Below are 20,661 nucleotides of genomic sequence, written 5' to 3' on the forward strand. Positions count from 1 at the left end.
TTATTATTATTATTATTATATTATGATATTTCATAATAAATATAATCCAGGATGTGTTTATTTATATATTTTATAAAATTATTTGATGACAAGTGGATACTAATAATACTAGTAATATTATTACTTATCTTAATACTTTCTGGCATCAGTATTTAGTTACAATACTTCGTCCCACAGAAGTTATAACTGTGCATCTTTCCCAAAAAAATATTAAAAAATTTTACCAACAGTTTTTCTGCCTCATCATTTGACCAAAATCTACATTGGATCACAGTCAGAAGTTATTACAAACACTCAGTGATGATTGACAGTGACTTTTACGTAAAAGTGTTTTTACAGTGTCTTATTTTATCCATAATTTATGTTTCCCATATATTTTCCCATATATATTCCCTATATATTCCCATATATATTTAATTAAGTAATATAGCAAAATCACATGAGTTCATAAGATTTTTAATTATAGTAGTATATTGGGATCAGAGGGGTGTGGGTGGGCAAGCAATGTAATGCCAGAGTAAAGTAACACAACATTTTACGCATGATGTGTTCAGATCAGCTTTTCTCCTGACAAAATCAGTGTAATTGCAGTATTTCCATCCCCTGAATATAAGCTTTTCAATTTTCCAAGATTTCCTGATGCACCGGTGACTTCATGTGCCTGTACGAATCGTGCAAATTATGAAAATAAATCTAGGAATTATTTGATTTCAAATGGGGTTGAGGCATCAAAAGTAATTAGCCTAAGTAACGAGCTGTTTTATGAAGGTAAATGTAACTGTAATATTTGTACTGAATTCTTATCAGTAATTAGTTACACTACTAGTTATGGCAAAATTAATAATATTACTGTAACTAGTTACTTGTACTAGTTAGTTGCTGCCCCGGACTCGGAGACGGAGTATTCATAACCCCAGCCATAATCCTGAGGGAGAGAAAATCGTGTCCCGAGGCGCTGTTTCCTTCACTCACCAGACGGGGGCGCTGCGGTGGTGTAATTAGCGGGGAGTGAGTGTGTGTGTCTGTCGGCGGGGAGGAGATCACAAACTCGGGCTCTAGTAGTAGGGTGTGGACGCTAGAAGAGTGTGGGTCCGGACTGTCCCAGTCATCACCGTTGGTTCACTCCAACTAAAAAGCGGCCATATAAACAGGTAATGATGGTTGTTATGATCGAGTGAGTGTGAGAATCGTGTGTCCAGTGACTGTGGGCGTAACGTTATGTGACCAGATGCTCTCCTCCCATGTTTGTATGGATACTAATGATTTAATTAGAATTTGCCGCCTACAAATTTCCTTTTAGTTGGGGTGACGCGTCATTTCCGATTAGGCTATAAATAGCGCATTTCCATTCATGTCGAGAGGTACGTCACCTCCGATTGAGTGGGGGTTCCCATTTGCTTCCAACGTGCGGGTGATTTGACTGCGGCTGTATGCCAGCTTTTGCGTGCTCCTGAAATGATTTCTTTCGGCACATGTAAACCAACGTGTGACGCTACAGGATCAAAACAAATCAACGAGCGATCTAGAGTGGTTTGTTTTAAGTGATTGACATGGTTCTATCGGCGGGTGTCTGAGATCTTTTCCTCTCTGCCTTTCTTCCGTATTTAATGCGAGGAATCGCCGTTGTCCTAACCTACTGTTTTGTGGTTTTTGTCTGTTTTTATTTAGTCTGATTTGTAAGAGTGGTTTGTTATGTGGGTTGGATGATGTTATTAGTAATTTGTTTTGTTTTTTTGTTTCTTTGTTTTGAGATCGTGTTAGTGTGAATTATAGTTTTCAGTGAAGTGTTTTTGGATTATTAGTATTTGTGTTTTTTTGCTGTTTATATTGACTTCATTGTGATTTTTCTAATCGTGATCTTTTTCTTTTTTTTGTGTATGTGTGAGCAACTGTAAACTCTCTTTCTGCTAGATGCCAGGGGCTTCAGTCAGGAATCCTCCTTTTCCTCAGCGTGCTGGTGGTGGTTTTGAACACTGGGTGCTGTGTGCAGTGAGACGCACCGATTTTGTGTGTGAGTGATAAGTTTACTCTACAGTGTGTGGTTTGGTTCCTTGTTCTTTAGCCCATGGCTGAAAAGCTTTTGAGTGTAAGGTTTTATTGTATGTTTATTTTGTAGTGATTGACTTTTGAATGATTGTAAAACTCCTCTGCCTCTATAACACATACATTCGATGGTCGGATGCCGTGAGGAGTTTTGCCTGGTACGCCCGGTTTACTCCTGTCTGCTTTTAATAATAAAGAACTCCTTTTGTATGATTTGCATGTCTGTTCCTTACTAGTGCAACGAACTTGTGTGTCTTAAGATAAAGGGTATCATTCATTCTCTGATGTCAGAGTGGCGTAGTCGGTTTTTGTAAAGTTGCAGTTATTCTATTCTAAAAAGCTAGGCCCTAGTGCCCCACGAATTACGAGCTCCCCTCGTTCTGCCACAGTTATATGTCTGCTGCTAACGTTAGCGGCATTAGCGCTCTAGCTTACAACAGTACAAAACTACTGTTGTATATCCATAAATAAAGTGTGGAGTCAAAAAAATATTTCATTGTGCATGATTAAGTAAGATATAATTCATACTGTGTTTTTTTTTCTTTTGGTTTACCCATAGTTAAAAGTCTTTAGTCACTCTTTTGACTGGAGTGTCCGTTAGCTGCGCGGCTAATGCCACTTACTGAGAGAAGAACACACGTACGTTACCTGTCTGTCTGTCTGTCTGTCTGTCTGCTGCAATTATCTAGCTAGCCATATGTCTTGCCTTCTGTCAATCTTGCTTTCTTTCAATCTTCTTGAACAAATACTCGCCCGCTTCGGTTTAAAGTGTCTATCTGTAACTTATATTTGAGTCGGTCTGTCTCTCTTTCTAACTATATGTCTGTCATCTTATTCTGTTTGAAGACTTTCTTTTCTCTGTCTAAAAATACCTGTGTCTGCTCATGCATATATACACACTTCTAACTTGTTGCTTGTTTGAACCATTCAATCTGTCCAGCTACATTTCTTTAATTCTATTTCGATATCTTGTTGTCTGTCTGTCAGTTGAAACAAAATCTGACATCTACCTGTCTTCTATTAAAACTCTCTTTTTTTCAGTGTAGACCTGTCTGTCTCTTTCTGTGTGTTTAATAATTTTCCTCTTTCTGTGAGTATTAACTATCATGTGTACCTGGCAGTCTCTTTGTGAGCGGATGCGTATTTAACTGAATCAATAGCAGCCTGCTCTTATCTAATTTGTCTGTCATTTTCTCTAAGTGAACGCAGTTGTTTTCCTTTATGACTGTATTTGTTCTGGTTTTGAAAAACAAATCTCTCCTGTATCCCATCTCAAGGCACTTTGCAAAGTATTTCTTTCTTTAATTCTCTAATAAAACAGACAAGTAGTTTTTCATGAGTAAGACGGGTCTTTGCGAAGACCTCTTAACTGAAGTATGAGTGATGTCAGAGTATTAAAGAAACACATTCTGTTGGCAGAGGGTTGTTTTTGACTCCGTAAGGGAGTCATATGTGTGTTATAACAGGCCAAAACCTGTACAATTACACAAGTATTCATCACCTGTCAGCATTCAGTGAACAAATATTTAAACCTTTGGTGAAGAGTTCATCCAAAATGTAAATTTTGTAATTTATTAACCCTCATATCCTCCTAAACCTGTGTGACTTGTATATTATATGTATATCTGTTCTTGTGTGGAGCATTAAAGAGAAATAGTAGTGTCCATTATTAAGAAATGGCATTTTTTTCATCCTTTTAGTTTGGTTTCACGTGTTTTTGAAAAATTTAATTTAAGTTAATGACTCTTAAGAATGTCATGTGGCATGTTTTCTTTACAACAAATGCATTTTAAAGATACTTTTCAATGTGATGTATTAGTAATTTATAAATATAATTTATAAAGTCTTCTTTGGAAATAGTTTTATAAACTTTTTATTTTTAATGAGGAAAAAATAAGGTATTTCCAATTATATAATGAATAAATAAATAGATCATTGAACTTTTCATTTCTGGGGAACTGTTCTTAGAAACTACTTGTTATTGTTGTGTTTTAGTCACTGTTCCCTGGTGACCTGAACTGTGACAGTATGTTATGTGCAGGCTGTGTTCAAGACAGCTCATCTGAGCTTCCTTCTCGTTTCTCTGCAGTGTAGCGCAGACACCAGACACTTGCCCTGAGGCTGTGAAGAGACTGTCCCACCGCACCCTTCCCGTGGCTGGATGTTCTGTCAGACCCTCGCCTGTCGTCTTTAGGGTACAGCAGCTTCAGACACCTCTCCCAGGACACTCCTGGTAGGGGACGAACGATTCCGGTGGACGTGAGAGGAGAGAGGGTGCCGAGATGGATGACATCTTCACTCAGTGCCGTGAAGGCAACGCGGTAGCCGTCCGCCTCTGGTTGGACAACACAGAGAACGATCTAAACCAGGGGTGAGTGTGTTTTTGACCATTGTATGAATTTGAGTCATAATATGAATTTAGTCAGAGCTGTTATTAGGTAAATTGTAGTGTGTTTGTAGAGACATGTTTGTAAAAGTTGAACTTGGATGCTGGCAGTAGGGAGTGGATTCTTTGGTGTCCACGCCCCCCTCCAAACTTTGAAATTCAAAATGTATGTGTCTTGTATGTGAAGAAACTGTCCTGTCTGTGAGGATCTTCTGTCAGGCCTTGTCCCTTTGTTCACCCCTTACTTTTATCTGTCTCCTAATCCCTGGGCGCAGTGGCGCAGTGGAGAAGATGACGAGGGTAGATTGTATCGCTTTTCATCTGTGTTGTGGGTTTCATTCAGTTTTTTAGGCTGTCGTGGCATACACAGCTTTAAGATTTAAATCAGATGGTTTTGAGGCATTGACGATTTCAGTACTAGGTTGTAATTCCTGCATAATTCTGCTGTTACTATTTAACATTTGATACCAGAAAAAACAAGGTCTTTCACCCATACAAAACATGCCGTCATATTGTGTTCCTAGTGCTTTTTTTAGTTGTGCCTCATGGTTTCAGCGGTGTTCTGGGCAGTTGCTAAGTGGTGACCTAGGTCAGAAGAGATCATTTTCATGTATATATGATAGGGGAATGCAAAAATAGTAAAATTGTCAATCTGTAATTATTAGGGATGCACCGGTTGACCGGCCATAAATCGGAACCGGACGGTTTTTGCTTAAAATACGCGATCAGCAACTGGCCAGTTTTTGGTCTTTTTTGGCCGATTTTTCCGGAAGTGCGTTCGCTTGCACAGACTACATTGTAATCGTTCGCTGTGTCATTTGTGTAGAAGTATTTCGAAATCTGTCCGCAGGACACAGGCAGCCGATCAGTACTGGAAATGCAGAGTTTGAGGTCTGAGGCACAGATAGCAGGAAGCGATCAGCCGTTGGTGTACTGGCGCACAAATAAGAGCCTTTCCTGCGCACTGAAGCTGCGCGAGCGTATACTGTACCGGCCTGCGCCCTGAACAGGATTAGACGGTGAAGAGATGTTCAGCTCAACTTCTCACGTGTTGGATGAGAAACGAAACGGACTAAACTGTGACAAAACTGAAAGGTTTTTTTGGTTTTTTTGCATACACGTTTGAAAAGCCAGAAATAAACGTCAGTTCTGCATTAGGATGATTATTTTTATTTTACCTTAAAATTACATAGACTTAATTTGATTTAAAAATCACCTGCTGTAGAACACTGATTACTTGAGACAATAAGTTATTTATTTTTAATTGGCTCAAGAAAAAAAAAAATTGATGTGAATCATTACCCTAATTTTTTTTTTTTTTTTTTTTTTGGATGAATGAAACACTTTGCATCTTTATTTATTCGCACCAACATTATTTGATTTTAACATTTTGGAAAATGTATTTATATAGCATACTTTTATTTAGTCTCACTGGTAAAGACCTTTTTTTTATTTAAAACCACATTTAAAAACTAAAATACTGAATGCTGATTAAGAAACATCTTATAGAATGTGTGTTGATTGTGGTGTTTGGATTGTAGAACTAGCAGTTATTGCCTTTAATTTCACATGGTTACAGTTAATCTTTTATTTAAGGCCAGTTCTCTGTAGTTTCAACCCAATTCAAAAACAGAAGCTAAATGCTAATGTCTGTACCATCTATGTTTGTACTGAATGCAGGCTACTTATTGTGCAGTTACTGCTGTTAATTTCAGATGGTTACAGTTATTGTTTTCAATAGCCAAAAGCAAGTTTGGCCTATTAAATACCAAGTATCTTGTTTATGCACACTTTCCTTCTTTCTTGTTTGTGTCTTAAAAGAAAAAAATGCTTTACTTTATCAGTTTGCTCTGCTTGAGCTTGAATGCTTTTGTTATACATCTAGTTTACACACATTTTCAACTAAAAAGAAAAGCATGAGATATAATGTAACATGGATGTAGAACATTGTTGTGTGTAATGCCTAATCATAAGCTTCCTCAGAAATGGTGACAAAAACGTGATTATTAAACGTCTTTCTCATTAAATGTCATTTAAAGTAACAAATATTTGGATATTTGGTTTTTTTTTTTTATGAGCCCAAATATTCAAATACAATATTTTGAAAATTGGCTATTTCTTATGTATGATATTGTGGTGCCTAGGTATGTTTAGGCTATTTCTTAGTTAAAATTATTTTCAAAGTTAAGTTTCACGAGTTTTAGGAAATGTTTTCAGTATGTGTATATTATATTTAGTATCCAAAGCTTAAAAAAGGTTTTTATTATTTTATTTTTTGTAAAATCCAGGGAGTTTTTTTTATGTATAATTTATTCAGACAAAATAACATATAATACTGACTTTTCCTTTTGGATTTAGTTGTGCAGCCCTCCTGTGAAACTGAATGTCGTTAGCCTAGTTTTAAAGAAATAAGTCCTGAAATATGCGTCTTACAAACTAAACGAACATAATTCCATTTCTAGCCCTATATGGTGTAAAGCATACACAGAGTTGAGCCATGCACCCTCTTCAAATACCTCCACCTTTGCCAAACTCCCTCTCACAAACACCCTTGACCCTCCTTTCTTCATGAATACATCCCCGAACAGCTGGGAAGCACAAAGGAAAGGGAAAACGTCCTGGTCGATCTCCAAGAACCTTTAAGGATTCTGATCTGGATGGATCTCTTGCTGTCAGCCACATGATGTATAACTGAAAGGAACGGGTCAGAGATGAATGGTTCGCCTGTGCCGATTCAGCACAGAATCAGCAGATTGCAAGCAGCGGCTACTTTAGTTGAAGCGTCTGATGTAGATCACCATCTTAGGCCTTTCTTGTGCTCTTCACATGGCTGAAGCTGTGACTTTGAAATTATGTGACAAAGGAAATGTTGGACGGGAACACTAACTCAACTAGCACAAAACCAAAAATAAGACAATGAGCTTAGCGTTCCCTACTCTAAACAGCAATGGATCCTCTACAAATCTGCCGGTCAGGCCAGTGTGAGTTGGAGTCTATGTCTAATCTGTGACTCAGAAGACAGGGAGGAGGGAACGGTCTGGGCTAAAATGAAATGGTTGGGATGAATAGTTTCCATACGATGAGCTCACCAACCAAAGCATGCTGACTTGAGCCATACGGTCCTCTCTGTGTCACTTCTCTCTCTCTGTTTCTCTCCCTCCCTCCCCGCTTACCAGTCTCAAAGTGTTCTCCTTTTCCAGAAATAGAAAAATTCCAGCTAAGGGATTCGCCTTTCGCTTTTGCCTAATGTGGTTTGCCTAATAAAATGGTTTTGATCCTTTGAGAAGAGAGGATGTTTGATTCAGCTCTTCTGAAGGGCCATGAGGAGTTTCAGCATGGTTTGAGATGTTACAACCTTACGTGTTTGTGGGAGGAGACAGGAAACAGCAGACATACACGGGCGTTGTTTATGCTTCACATTACAGCATGGCAGTCAGCAGACTGGACTCCTGTCTTATGTCTTATCTTCTAGAAATTCATGACACTTTGGCCATTATGCCTAAACTTCCATTTTTGATTTTTATATTGTTTTTAAGTGTTGACATTTAAATTAAAATAGACAGTGTTCATTTTCTTAAAGGGATATTTCACTCAAAATTCTGTCATTATTACATTATACTTTCAATTTGATGCAGACCTGTATGAGTTTCATCTGTTGGACACAAAATTAGATCATTTGAAGAATGTTGGTAATCAAACAGTTGCTGGTAGCCATTAAAGTCCATAGTAGTGGAAAAAATACTATGGAATCAATGGCTACCAGCAACGTTTTGGTTACCAGCATTCTTCAAAATATCTTATTTTTCTTTATTTTCTTGTGTTCAACAGATGAACGAAATTAATACAGGTTTAAAATGTATTTTTGTTTTTAGCCTTCATACAAACAAGAAATGTGAAATCATTGTCAAATAATTGTCTCAGACTCGCTTTAATATCTTTAACTTCAAACTATAGACAGACATACACTACCGGTCAAAAGTTTTTGAACAGTAAGATTTTTCATGTTTTCAAAGAATTCACTTCTACTCACCAAGCGTGCATTTATCTGATCCAAAATCAGCAAAAACAAACATTCAGAAAGATTTGTACTGTTTAAATCTGTTGTCTATTTCAAAATATTTTAAAATGTGATTTATTCCTGTGATTTCTAAGCTATAGTTTGAGCATCATTACTCCAGTCACATGATCCTTCAGAAATCATTCTAATATTGTGATTTGCTGCTCAAAAATCATTTATGAATACGTTGAAAACAGCGGAGTATAGTTTTTTTCAGGTTTCGTTTTTTTATCTGAAATAGAAATCTTTTGTAACATTATAAATGTCTTTATAATTACTTTTGATCAATTTAAAACATCATTGCTAAACAAATGATACATTTTTATAATTTTGTTTAAAAATTAACTAGCTCCAAGCTTTTGATTGGTATAGTGTATAATGTTTCAAAAGCTTTTTATTTCAGATAAATGCTGACCTTTGGATCGACCTATTGACTGTTTTTGTAGGCTGATTATTCTTGTAGAATGAAACTTTTTTTTTTGTCACTATAAAAAGTATGAAAAGTGCTCAGAGTTGCTGCAGAAAAAAAGAGCAAAAAGAAAAGAATGTTGCTGCAGACTGGCTTATTGAAAATGCAAACTGACTCCCTGCCAGCAGGAGGCGCTGTGAGAGCGGTAGAACTGGGTAGAACTAGCAGTTTCGGTTGTAATCAAAGCAGTTCCGCTCACGAACGCTTCTTTTCTTTATCAGAAAAAATCAAAACGCCATCTAAACTTTTCTGAAGACAATCCTTTCACTTCCTTCATATAAAACGCCGAGAGGTGTTTTGATTTTGAAATGTGCAGTGCTCATGTTTATTCATGAAGTCAAATGCCACAAATAAATAAATGAATGGGAAACATATAGGAAATTTGTTTAAAAATCATATCACCGTTATTTAATTTCTTTTAAAATAATGATTAAATTATTGAATTGTCCCATTCTTGTCTAATACAGGCTTCTAGTTGCTCAACTGTCTTCTTTGTCGCATCTTCCTCTTTATGATGCACCAGTTGTTTTTTTATGGGTGAAAGATCTGGACTGCAGGCTATCCATTTCAGTACCCGGATCCTTCTTCTACGCAGCCATGATGTTGTAATTGATGCGGTATATGGTCTGGCATTGTCATGTTGGAAAATGCAAGGTCTTCCCTGAAAGAGATGACATCTGGGTGGGAGCATATGTTGTTCTAGAACTTGGATATACCTTTCAGCATTGATGGTGCCTTTTCAGATGTGTAAGCTGCCCATGCCACACACACACTCATGCAGTCCCATACCATCAGAGATGCAGGCTTCTGAACTTAGCGCTAATAACAACTTGGGTTTTCCTTTTCCTATTTAGTCCGGATGACATGGTGTCCCAGTTTTCCAAAAAGAACTTTCAATTTTGATTCGTCTGACCACAGAACAGTTTTCCACTTTGCCAGAGTCCATTTTAAATGAGCCCTGGCCCAGAGAAAACGCCTGTGCTTCTGGATCATGTTTAGATATGGCTTCTAATTCGAGCTATAGAGTTTTAGCCGGTAACGGAAATGGCATGGTGGATTGTGTTCACGACAATGTTTTCTGGAAGTATTCCTGAGCCCATGTTGTGATTTCCATTACAGTAGCATTCCTGTATGTGATGCAGTGCCGTCTAAGGGCCCTGAAGATAACGGGCATCCAGTATGGTTTTCTGGCCTTGACCCTTACGCACAGAGATTGTTCCAGATTCTCTGAATATTTGGATGATATTATGCACTGTAGATGATGATAACTTCAAACTCTACAATTCTTCTCTGAGAAACTCCTTTCTGATATTGCTCAACTATTTTTTGCCGCAGCATTGGGGGTATTAGTGATCCTCTGCCCATCTTGACTTCTGAGAGACACTGCCACACTGAGAGGCTCTTTTTATACCCAGTCATTTTCCCAATTGACCTAATAAGTTGCAATTTGGTCCTCCAGCTGTTCCTTATATGTACATTTAACTTTTTACCTCTTATTGCTATCTGTCCCAACTTTTTTGGAATGTGTAGCTCTCAAGAAATCCAAAATGAGCCAATATTTGGCATGACATTTCAAAATGTCTCACTTTCAACATTTGAGATCATGAGATTTGTAAATTATTCCATTCCATTTTTACTCACAGTTTGTACAGTGTCCCAGCTTTTTTGGAATCGGGTTTATATAATACTTTGTTACATTGTTTGTGTTTCAAGTTGTTTTGCAGATGGGATTTTTGTATCAGCATCCAAAATTTTGCATCTGTCCTTCTCTAGTAGTGAATGCCATCTAAGTTGACTGTGGGTCTGCTCTCAAATTGTGACTCAAAGAGGAACTGACCCACTTTGTGGCTGTTTTTCATTCTTGATGTTTGGACGGGAACTCCGAGCGGCTAATGATAGTAGAAGAACAGAAGACTGAAGCAAACTAAATGCTAGGTTACGGCTGTGTTTGTTTCTGTGGCTTTAAAACAGAGACTGAAGCTGCTGAAGCTCAGGCTAATGAGAAGCATTTTCAGTGTTTGGGGTGAATAATTTACTGCTAAAAATATTACCTGTATTTTAACTTCTTGTGTTTAGCTATACTGTCTAAAAATAAAACACTTATACATCCGTTTTAAATGTGTGTTTTTAAATCGGAAGGTACCTCTTAAATGTTAACAATATTATAAAAAAAATGTTTTTGTTACATTTCCTGTCACATACGTCACTCTGGCCCACTTCACAAGCCTGTTAGCTCAGATACAGTTTTAGACTGAGGCGCCTCTCTGATGTGCGGTTTATGATCTAATTCAGTATGAGCTTTCACTCAACCAGATTGTTGCTGAAAGGTAGAAACCTGAACTCAGATGTGGAGTTGTACTTTTAAATCATCACTGAATGAAACCCCAGAACAGTTTTTGGCCAGAGGAAGCTCTTAATAACTGCTTTTCAACTCTTTGATCGTATAACTGCAGACTCAAGACGTAATCCTCAGCTGTGTGACTCCAATATCGTTGTTTGCATAGTCTCACTTTATACATTTGTAAGTCTGTTAGCATAAACGTTCATTTCTGCGTGTGTGTGTGTGTGAGAGAGAGAGAGAGCGAGAGAGAGAGAGTGTGTGTGCTGGATCACAGTTCTTGCTTCACGTCCTTACATGGACAAGAGAAACTAGCTGGATATGAATTGTCCAGAGCACTGTAGGAAGGGAGCTACTAGCAGTGGAAGAGAGCGTGGAATATTATTTCCTGTGTTTCCAGATCTGGTTTCCGCAGTCCGCCCCTCTGCTGTGTTGGAGCACTGCTGAAAGTTATGTGACAAGTGTCACCACAGATAGCTCTCTTAGGACTCTCCTTTTTCCTCTTTTTCCCTCACTTACTTTCTTGCTTTCTTTCTTGTTCATTTCCTGTAGTTTTGCCGTTTAGCTTCCATTCTTTCCAACCTTCCAACTCCTGTTTTTCTTGGTTTCTTCCTTAGACTATTCCTTCTTTTTTCCCCAGATTCTTCCTTTTTTCATGTTTTTTCCTTTAAAGCTTACTTTTCATTCTTCCTGTCTTTCCTTGTTTTTTCTTTCCCGCTTCATTCCATTCTGTCCCATTTTATTTTTCATTTTCTGCTTCATTCTGAACTTTCTTTCCTTCCTTTACTTACTTTTTCTGTTTACCCTCTTCTTTTTCAGATTATTTTCCAACTTTCTTTCTTTCCTTCCTTCCTTACTTCCTTCCTTTTCACTTCCATTTTTCCTGCTAGCTTTCTTTCTTTCCGCATTTTTTTCTTTTCAGCTTCCTTTTTCCCATTTTCCCCACTACTCCTTCATCCCCCCCCTTCCTTTATACCTTCCTGTTTTCCCCAGTTTTCTCCTTTGTTTCTTTTTCCTTTCCTTCCTTTCTTGAAATGTGCAGTTTGGCCAGATATAAAGCACATTCTGGAATTCCCAATGGGAAGCTCAGGACTTACTGTTCAATTTTATTTTGTTTATTTAAGGATGGGGGACTTCCTGTCTATTTGTCTTTAACCCCTTCAGTTTCGACTAAGCCACATTTGACTGTGTGTGTGTGTGTGTGTGTGTGTGTGTGTGGTCTGGTCTGGTCTGGTCTGATCTGATCCGGCCGGACATTGTGAGTAGTTCCAGCAGCTAGCCTAAGTTTAGCTGCACTACTGGTTTTATCATTTACCCAGAGACTTCCTACTGTAGTGCACACACCCAGCCCTTCAACAAACACTTCATTATTGAAGACAAACGCTTACAACTAATTACTGTGGGGATGAGCACGAGCACAAGCTGCATTGCCTTCATTTATTTATAGCAAACTATCAGCAGTTGCATTCCGTGGTTTAATAGTAAAACCCCCATGTGGTTCATTCACATGTGCTCTCAGTAGCAGCACTAATGCACAGGCTCTGATCTGATCTCAGTGTTGTTATTGTAACTTTAGGGTCACCGTTGACTGTAAGTGCAAGTTTTGCTTAAGAGTAAGTGTGAGTTTTACTGCATTTATGAAAAGGAAATAGGAAGGCCTGAGTACAGATCTCAGACACAAATGGGAGGGGGGTATACATGATCTGAAGGAAAGGGCCAGTTAACTGCTGTTTATAATTAACTGGCTGGAGACATACAGCTGAGAGCGGGATCACCAGCCAGACTGGAGACTGGAGACCAAACACTGCAGCAAAAAACTGTGCCTTGATTTAAAGTCCACCCAATTACAAACCTTCTGTCATTATTTCTAAACATGTATGCTCTCCAAAAATATTTGGGCCTAAATTTAAGATGTATGCATTTTAATGCTTATGAAATTTCCATGCTGTTGGATTACACAGTTTTAACCCTCTCAGGCTCAAATTAAGTTTTAGTAACTTAGTAACTTTAGTAACCTTTAGTAAAGTTTTCAGTACTCCAGATAGAGTAATAAGGTTTTTAGTTTGTAACTGTTGCAAATCTGCAACGCCTGCCTTGAGAGGGTTAACATAAAATAATAAACTTCATGATGCATACATAAAATAAACAGGCAAGATAAAAGAACATGAACTATTATGTTAAAAATGTATAATCTAACTTAAATGGATGGACACTTTAAATGCAGTGATTATTGATTGTATTATAATATATTACATTTAAATTCAAATGCATTAAAGTAGAATTTAACTTTTTTAATAGACATGCACATGATAATTATGATATGCTACTGACACTAAATATGCTGACGTGTTTATTTCTTGCAGGGATGATCACGGGTTCAGTCCGTTACACTGGGCCTGCCGTGAGGGCCGTTCAGGTGTCGTGGACATGCTTATCATGAGAGGGGCGCGCATCAATGTCATGAACCGCGGCGACGACACACCCCTCCACCTGGCTGCAAGCCACGGCCACCGGGACATTCTGGCCAAGGTGCGAACTAATTGTAGCAGATAAACACTCACAAACACACACACACACACACCAGCACCTGAACAACCACAGTGACCAAAGTCACGGAATTGTGTAAACAAACACACAGCTGCTAAGAGCAGTTCAAAATATCCACACATGCAAACTTTAAACCCTCGAAAAGGAATACGGAACTGACAGTTTCCATTTTATATACCTTTTAGTTCCATTAAAGAGATTTTGAATGGATGTTTTATTATTTGCTTTGGGTACTGAATCATATTGTGGTTTGTGTTGTCTAGCTGATCCAGTGTAAAGCAGATACCAATGCGGCAAACGAGCACGGCAACACCCCTCTCCATTACGCCTGCTTCTGGGCCCACGACCTGGTGGCAGAGGTTGGTTTGAAGCTCCCTCTGCTGGGAAAAAAGAGAAACTCTCTCGACTGTTTTGTTGTTGATTTCCATGCAGTTATAATGAATGGGGACTAGAGCTTTCAAACACCATAACGTTATCATAAAAGTGGTTCACATGGTTCTTGTGCACTATATTTTTCTGTAGTCTCCTGAAACTATAGGATTATATATGTGAGTAAAATACATAAAATGATTTTCATTCTTCTGTTTAAGTTCTTGGAGTTTGGTCTGTTCTTCACATAAAGCTTTAGTAGGTTTTCAGAAAACCTGGAATATAACACACAAATATTGGAATATAGCACAGTCATATTAACCACATATGTGGTATTTTTATTGAGTATTATTATTCATTTTTAGTGTATCTATAACAGTTTTCTTGTTATTATTAACTAAGAATAAAACTATTAAAATCACTTTCGTTGATTGAAAGACAGTGTACAATAATGTACAATATTATATACATACAATAAATATACATAATTACTAGAATTAAAATGGAAACTAAATATATAAAAATAATAGCTAATTCAAAAACAAGAACATAAATAGAATATAAATGATTCTCGAAAAGGGCAACCACTACATTACCTTTTTTCCTTTAACGTTTGAGCAGAATTACCTTGGAGATGGTTAAACATTTGATATTCAGTGCAATTCAAAGGATAACAATGTCATTTTAGTCATACCAAATATGTTATCATTCATATTCTCTCCAGGATCTGGTTAATAATGGTGCTCAGGTGAGCATCTGCAACAAGTATGGAGAAACTCCACTGGATAAGGCCAAACCACCGCTCGCCGCACATCTGAAAGGTAAACTCTCTTCTTTAATAGTGTAGCAAATGTAATGTACGCAGTAGATTTTTAAGAAGGCCCGTTTGCTCGCAGACTCAAAGGTCTCTTTCTGTTATGTTACATCAGCCATAATAATTCTGTTGTGTTTATGAATCAGAGCTGGCAGAGAAACAGGGACAAAGCCTGGCCAAAGTTCCTTTCAAGGACTCTTTCTGGAAGGGAACCACTCGAACGCGACCACGTAAGCACCCTCAGAAAATCTGATTCTCATTTACATTCATAACACTAAAGCATTTTAGTGTCACTCAGCATTACTGTGTATAGATTGCCTTATGAAATTATATAAATTGTCCCCAACCAAGGTTTGATTGTTGTATATTTTTTATATACATGCCTGCAGGTAATGGCACACTAAATAAACATGCTGGCGTAGATTATAAGCAGCTTTCCATGCTGGCCAAAATCAACGAGAACCACTCTGGGGAGGTGAGCTCATCTCCCAAACCACTACTCATTTATGCCCAGTGTTTATTGCAACACTGATGTCTCTGCTCTCCTCCTGGCAGCTGTGGCAGGGCCGCTGGCAGGGCACAGAGATTGTGGTCAAGATGCTGCATGTGCGAGAATGGACTACAAGAAAGAGCCGTGACTTTAATGAGGAGTACCCTAAACTAAGGTGACGAACCGCTATTACAGTGTGCCTGCATTACACAGATTAAAAAGACAGAAGTTTGCCCAGAAATGAATATTGTCATCATGTACTCACAATGATAGTTAATATAGTTAACTAAAACCTTAAAAACTGATAACTGAAATAAAGTATTAAATACATTTTCTTTTAATTATTTAGGTAATAATTTAATTATTTGGCATTTTCATTTTAATTTGATGTATTGAAGTATCTAGAATAGGGGAAAAACTGATGTTAAAATTAAAAAACGATATTAGACTAAATTACTAAAACTTTAACTAAGATTTCAATGAAAACTGGAAATATAAAGATAAAAATTAATTCAAAATGGTAATAAAATGTGTAATTTTATTGATACTAAAATAACAGTGTTCTAAAGCTGTATTGCTAACTGTCTTCTGAAGACATAATAAGCACCGTAAAGAAAACTCATGCACTGAAGTCATTTGATAGCTTTGTGTGACAAACATAACACAAATTGGATCATTACAAATCATTCAGGCTGGTTTTGAACTGAATCAGCTGATTTCAGAATCAAAGTTAGACTCAATAGAGTGATTAGTTCACAAAGTAGACTGATTTGGAACTAAAATTTTATTATATTCGATTTATTTTCACTACACGATTGTCAAGGACTAAAGAATTTGCAATAATAAATTGTGATCTATTCCCGCTTTCATTTAAAAAAGGGAAAAATCTTGGTGAACTTTTGAATGTGTGAAACGTCTCCATCATGTTAGTGGTCTGTTGTTTCTGTGTGTTCATGTGTCCCTCTCCATCTTGGTGTTTCCCCTGTTGTAGAATCTTCTCCCATCCAAACGTGTTGCCCATGTTGGGGGCGTGTCAGTCTCCACCTGCCCCTCATCCAATCATAATTACACACTGGATGCCCTATGGCTCCCTTTACAATGTGCTTCACGAGGGGACCAGTGAGTAAAACATGTTACTGTCTCACACAGACCATTTGTTTTTTTATTTGTTTTTAGCTTCATTTGAATGTTAGTAATATGCTTGATTGCTCTTTAAATTCTGGACATGACAAAAGAGGAAGTCTTTTTTTTGACTGGAGTTAAACCTAATTCTTAAATTTAACTTGAAATTTAAGTTAAACCCACTCAATCCTTCTCCTGTATCTTCCTCGTTCTTTTGTCCATCTAGACTTTGTTGTGGATCAGACGCAAGCGGTGAAGTTTGCTTTGGATATAGCGTGTGGAATGGCTTTCCTGCACACACTTGAGCCCATGATCCCTCGGCATTATCTCAACAGCAAGAGTGTCATGGTGAGATACTTAAAGCAGACATTTCCTGCTAATCTTGGTTTCCAGAGTGTCTATTTTTGTTCTACAGGAGAACACGTGTATAGTTACGGGCATAGCTCTAGATTCATTTCCACAGACTTTAAATACTTCGGGTCAACTGCTGATTGCAAAACACAAGTTCAAGGTTTGTTTATTCGCTGTCATGGTTTGTGAAACCCATTCAGCGGAACTTGCCCTCCATAAATTTAGCCTCAGTGGATAAACCACTGTGAACAGAAACTGCTATAAACACTCTCAGTTCTCTGAAGTTTCTGTGCATCCTGTCCCAAGTTCAGAGTTTCAAATTGTGGAGTAATGCAGTGAAAGTACATTCTTTGGGAGTGGTTTTCTTATTGCCTCTTAAGATTTTGTAGTAACAGACATCAGTGGTCTGTAATGTCCCATGGAAAAGTCAAAATGTAAAGGTCACTATCAGTTTAAAAGCACAATGGTCAAATAAAGCCAAGCCACAACCAAACGACTTCTCAAAATACTAATAGCTGTACTGATCACATTACATTACACACCATCAACTCTCAGAAGCTTGTCCTAGCTGGCTGTTTCATGCTAACATCCTAATGAATCTGTTCTCATTGGTTCATTGACATCAGATTGATGAAGACATGACAGCCAGGATAAGCATGGCAGATGTGAAGTTCTCCTTCCAGTGTCCCGGCAGGATGTACTCTCCTGCATGGGTGGCACCTGAAGGTACTGTCCCTTTCCTACACTCTCTGAATACTTCATTTCAAATTTCTCTACCGGATTTTACATTATCCGCGTTATTTGTCTAAGGTATGATCACACTAGTGAAATTTCTATGAAATTTCTCAGGCAAAAAAAGGAACATTTTCTATTGCCAGTAGTGTATAAATCAGTCATTGCTGTAATACTGCACGAGCAGCTTGAACCCATTGTGAAATTTGCATGGGGAAATATTTCGTTGTTTTTACGATCGGTGGATTCCTTTTGAAATGACTGGATTGCTTGTGGAATTTAGCGTGAACAGAGGTAACTGTGACCACACCTTAAACAGGACATTTTGATTCACTGATAGCTTAACATCTCGCTTCACGTCTCGTCTCAGCCCTGCAGAAGAAGCCAGAGGAGATTAACCGGCGCTCGGCAGATATGTGGAGTTTCGCTGTGTTACTCTGGGAGCTCGTCACCAGAGAGGTGCCCTACGCTGACCTCTCAAACATGGAGATCGGCATGAAGGTGAGAAGATTATATGACTTTGAAAAAGCAAGAGCTGAACCGAAAAGACCTCAGGGTCAGAAATGTAGTGGTACTTGGGGCAAAAATGCCCCCGAAATAAACAAAAATGCTCCCCAAATTCAAGATACAGTTAAACTAAAATTATGACCGCCATCACCATTCTTGTGAGAGTGCTGAACAGTTAACTAATTGAGCACTTCAGTCATGGAGAATATTCTTTGCTTGCTTTCTGAACAAAATGTATTCACAAATTCGTTGCTAAGATAACCGGTTTGAAGAGATATGTAATAAATTCTGTTAACCAACATTACCAATCAGTATTACAATATCAAGGGCAGTAATTGACAATGATTTTTATAATAATATTCCAACCTTTCACTGTTACTTTTCTAATTGGCTGATGTAAATATTTGACAAAAGTTCGAATGCACCAGGAAATCACTTTTAAGATGCAAATATTGACCCTTAAAGGAATAGTTTACCCAAAATTATAATTTGCTCTCATTCGGGCCATTTCAGATGTAGATAAGTTAATTGGAAAATAAATGTAGTATTGCATCACTTGCTCACCAGTGGATCCTCTGCAGTGAATTCAAAGCAAAAAAATAAAGAAAAAAAAAAATCATTTCTGACCATGGCTATCCCTTCTTTCTTCATTAGGTGGCACTAGAGGGACTGCGGCCCACCATCCCACCGGGCATTTCACCCCACATCTGCAAGCTTATGAAAATCTGCATGAATGAGGATCCTGCCAAGAGGCCCAAATTTGACATGATTGTGCCCATCCTTGAGAAGATGCAAGACAAATGAGATTGCCCTGCTGGAGTTCACAGTATTGCCTTAAAATGCACCACTCACCAAAGTGCTCTATGCCACTGTAGCCCTCTGCTAAAGAAAAATGCTTTTATGGAAACACTGTTGAACATTTTTAAAAGCCACATTCTCATTATCGCCTATATTCTTATATGCAATCATTGAATAATGACGTGTTTGTGCATATAAATGTTCATCAGTCCATTTTGTGAGTGTTTACAAAGCAACATTTACCCTTTAAAACCTCTTTTCTATAGCCATTAAACAGGAAGTGGTGGCGGCAACAGTCCTTCGAAGCAGTGAATGTAAAGTGAAATCAAGTTTTCAAATCCACACCCACATTTTATCCATCAATTTTCTTACTTGCTTCATTTCACTCCGTTAAAAAGAGATCACAGATCATTTCATCAGCTCAAAATCTAAATTATTTGCAAATGTGTGTAAAACGGCCGCTGTTAGTATTTAAAGTATCGTGTCATTTCACTATGTGTTTTCTTTGGATTGTCACTGAAAATGAAAGTCGATAGGCTGAGTTTGCCTGAGCTTGTAAAAAAAAAAAAAAAAAAAAAAAAGTGTAATAATGCAATAGCTAATGCCAGTTTTATGCCTTATGCAACAATTAACCAAAATATGAAGTGCCCATAATATCATAATTTGTACTGTCCCTCTCATAGTAGGGAGATAACATGTTATAAAAACATGTCATGTTAGATTAATGTACCATAAGTTCAAAGTTCATTTACACACACCACATCAAATGCGAGAACTCGTTTGCCACATGCATCACGAGTCATGTCTTCTATCCTTGCTCCAGAAATCTACATATTTACTTGATCCATACAAATGCATGCTTGCTCCGTCCTATGTTATGTAACTAACACTCCACCTGCTCCTGTATTCTAATTTACTTAACATGTTAAGCATGTTACATCTGAGATATTTTTATATTGTATACATGTATTATTGTTTTTTCATGGGCAATACATTAGGGAGCCTATGAGTGCCTTTATTTTATTTTTTTTTATTTTATAAACACTACATCTATTAACTTCTTTATTTTTCTGTTACTGTGTTCCTTTTTTCAGCTAGCCATTGTGTAATAGGAAACCAAGAGACGAAAACAAGCATACTTGACATGCATAAATGTATCCTTTTTTTATTTCACAGTGTTTCTATTTACGTTTTGAAAAGCAAACAGCGATGATAATGACAAACAGACTGATTATCTAACTTATGCTTACTGTTTTCTGACCTTGTGTCAGAAAGGTTTTTAATAAAACTTTATGTGGCTTTTCTTTATTCTTTATTTTGGAGATTTGGGCTGTTTATATTTTATTCGTGATAACTAAAGTTTACTAAAAGAAAATAAGAACAAATAAAATGTCTTGGTCATGCTGAATGCTTCAATCTGTGTTCATTAATCAGTCAGAAAATAAATTATTTGGTTTTTGACATGACATAATATCGAGCAGTGACAGCTGTATGTTGTGATGTGATGTATAAGCTACTTCTAAATAAAAGGCTTTTTATATATATATTAATTTTGTAAAATGGGAAAGGAGTCATGAATTGAATTTTTCTTTGCCTTCTATACATTAATAAAAGAGTAAAGTTTGAAGGTCATGTTTT

General features: G+C 37.4%; 1 protein-coding gene across 4 annotated transcripts; it reads left to right on the forward strand.

The window, feature by feature from the left end:
• Nucleotides 1-978: 978 nt before the first annotated feature.
• Nucleotides 979-20,567, forward strand: LOC128021203 (integrin-linked protein kinase). 4 transcript variants are annotated; one of them, XM_052608235.1, is made up of 14 exons: nucleotides 982-1,151; nucleotides 2,603-2,682; nucleotides 4,133-4,414; nucleotides 13,657-13,822; nucleotides 14,104-14,199; nucleotides 14,934-15,030; nucleotides 15,170-15,253; nucleotides 15,413-15,498; nucleotides 15,579-15,688; nucleotides 16,505-16,632; nucleotides 16,862-16,983; nucleotides 17,613-17,712; nucleotides 18,089-18,219; nucleotides 18,880-20,567. In XM_052608235.1, exons 3-14 carry the CDS (start codon nucleotides 4,326-4,328, stop codon nucleotides 19,027-19,029), a joined length of 1,359 nt encoding a protein of 452 aa, XP_052464195.1. In that variant the 5' UTR covers nucleotides 982-1,151; nucleotides 2,603-2,682; nucleotides 4,133-4,325; the 3' UTR covers nucleotides 19,030-20,567. The 4 variants fall into 4 exon arrangements, with proteins under 4 accessions (XP_052464193.1, XP_052464195.1, XP_052464194.1 ...); XM_052608233.1 differs by lacking the exon at nucleotides 2,603-2,682 and having other exon boundaries at nucleotides 979-1,151; XM_052608234.1 differs by lacking the exon at nucleotides 2,603-2,682 and having other exon boundaries at nucleotides 4,138-4,414.
• Nucleotides 20,568-20,661: the final 94 nt, after the last annotated feature.

This window comes from Carassius gibelio, chromosome A10, assembly GCF_023724105.1.
Source record: "Carassius gibelio isolate Cgi1373 ecotype wild population from Czech Republic chromosome A10, carGib1.2-hapl.c, whole genome shotgun sequence".
In the NCBI taxonomy this organism is placed as follows: domain Eukaryota; kingdom Metazoa; phylum Chordata; class Actinopteri; order Cypriniformes; family Cyprinidae; genus Carassius; species Carassius gibelio.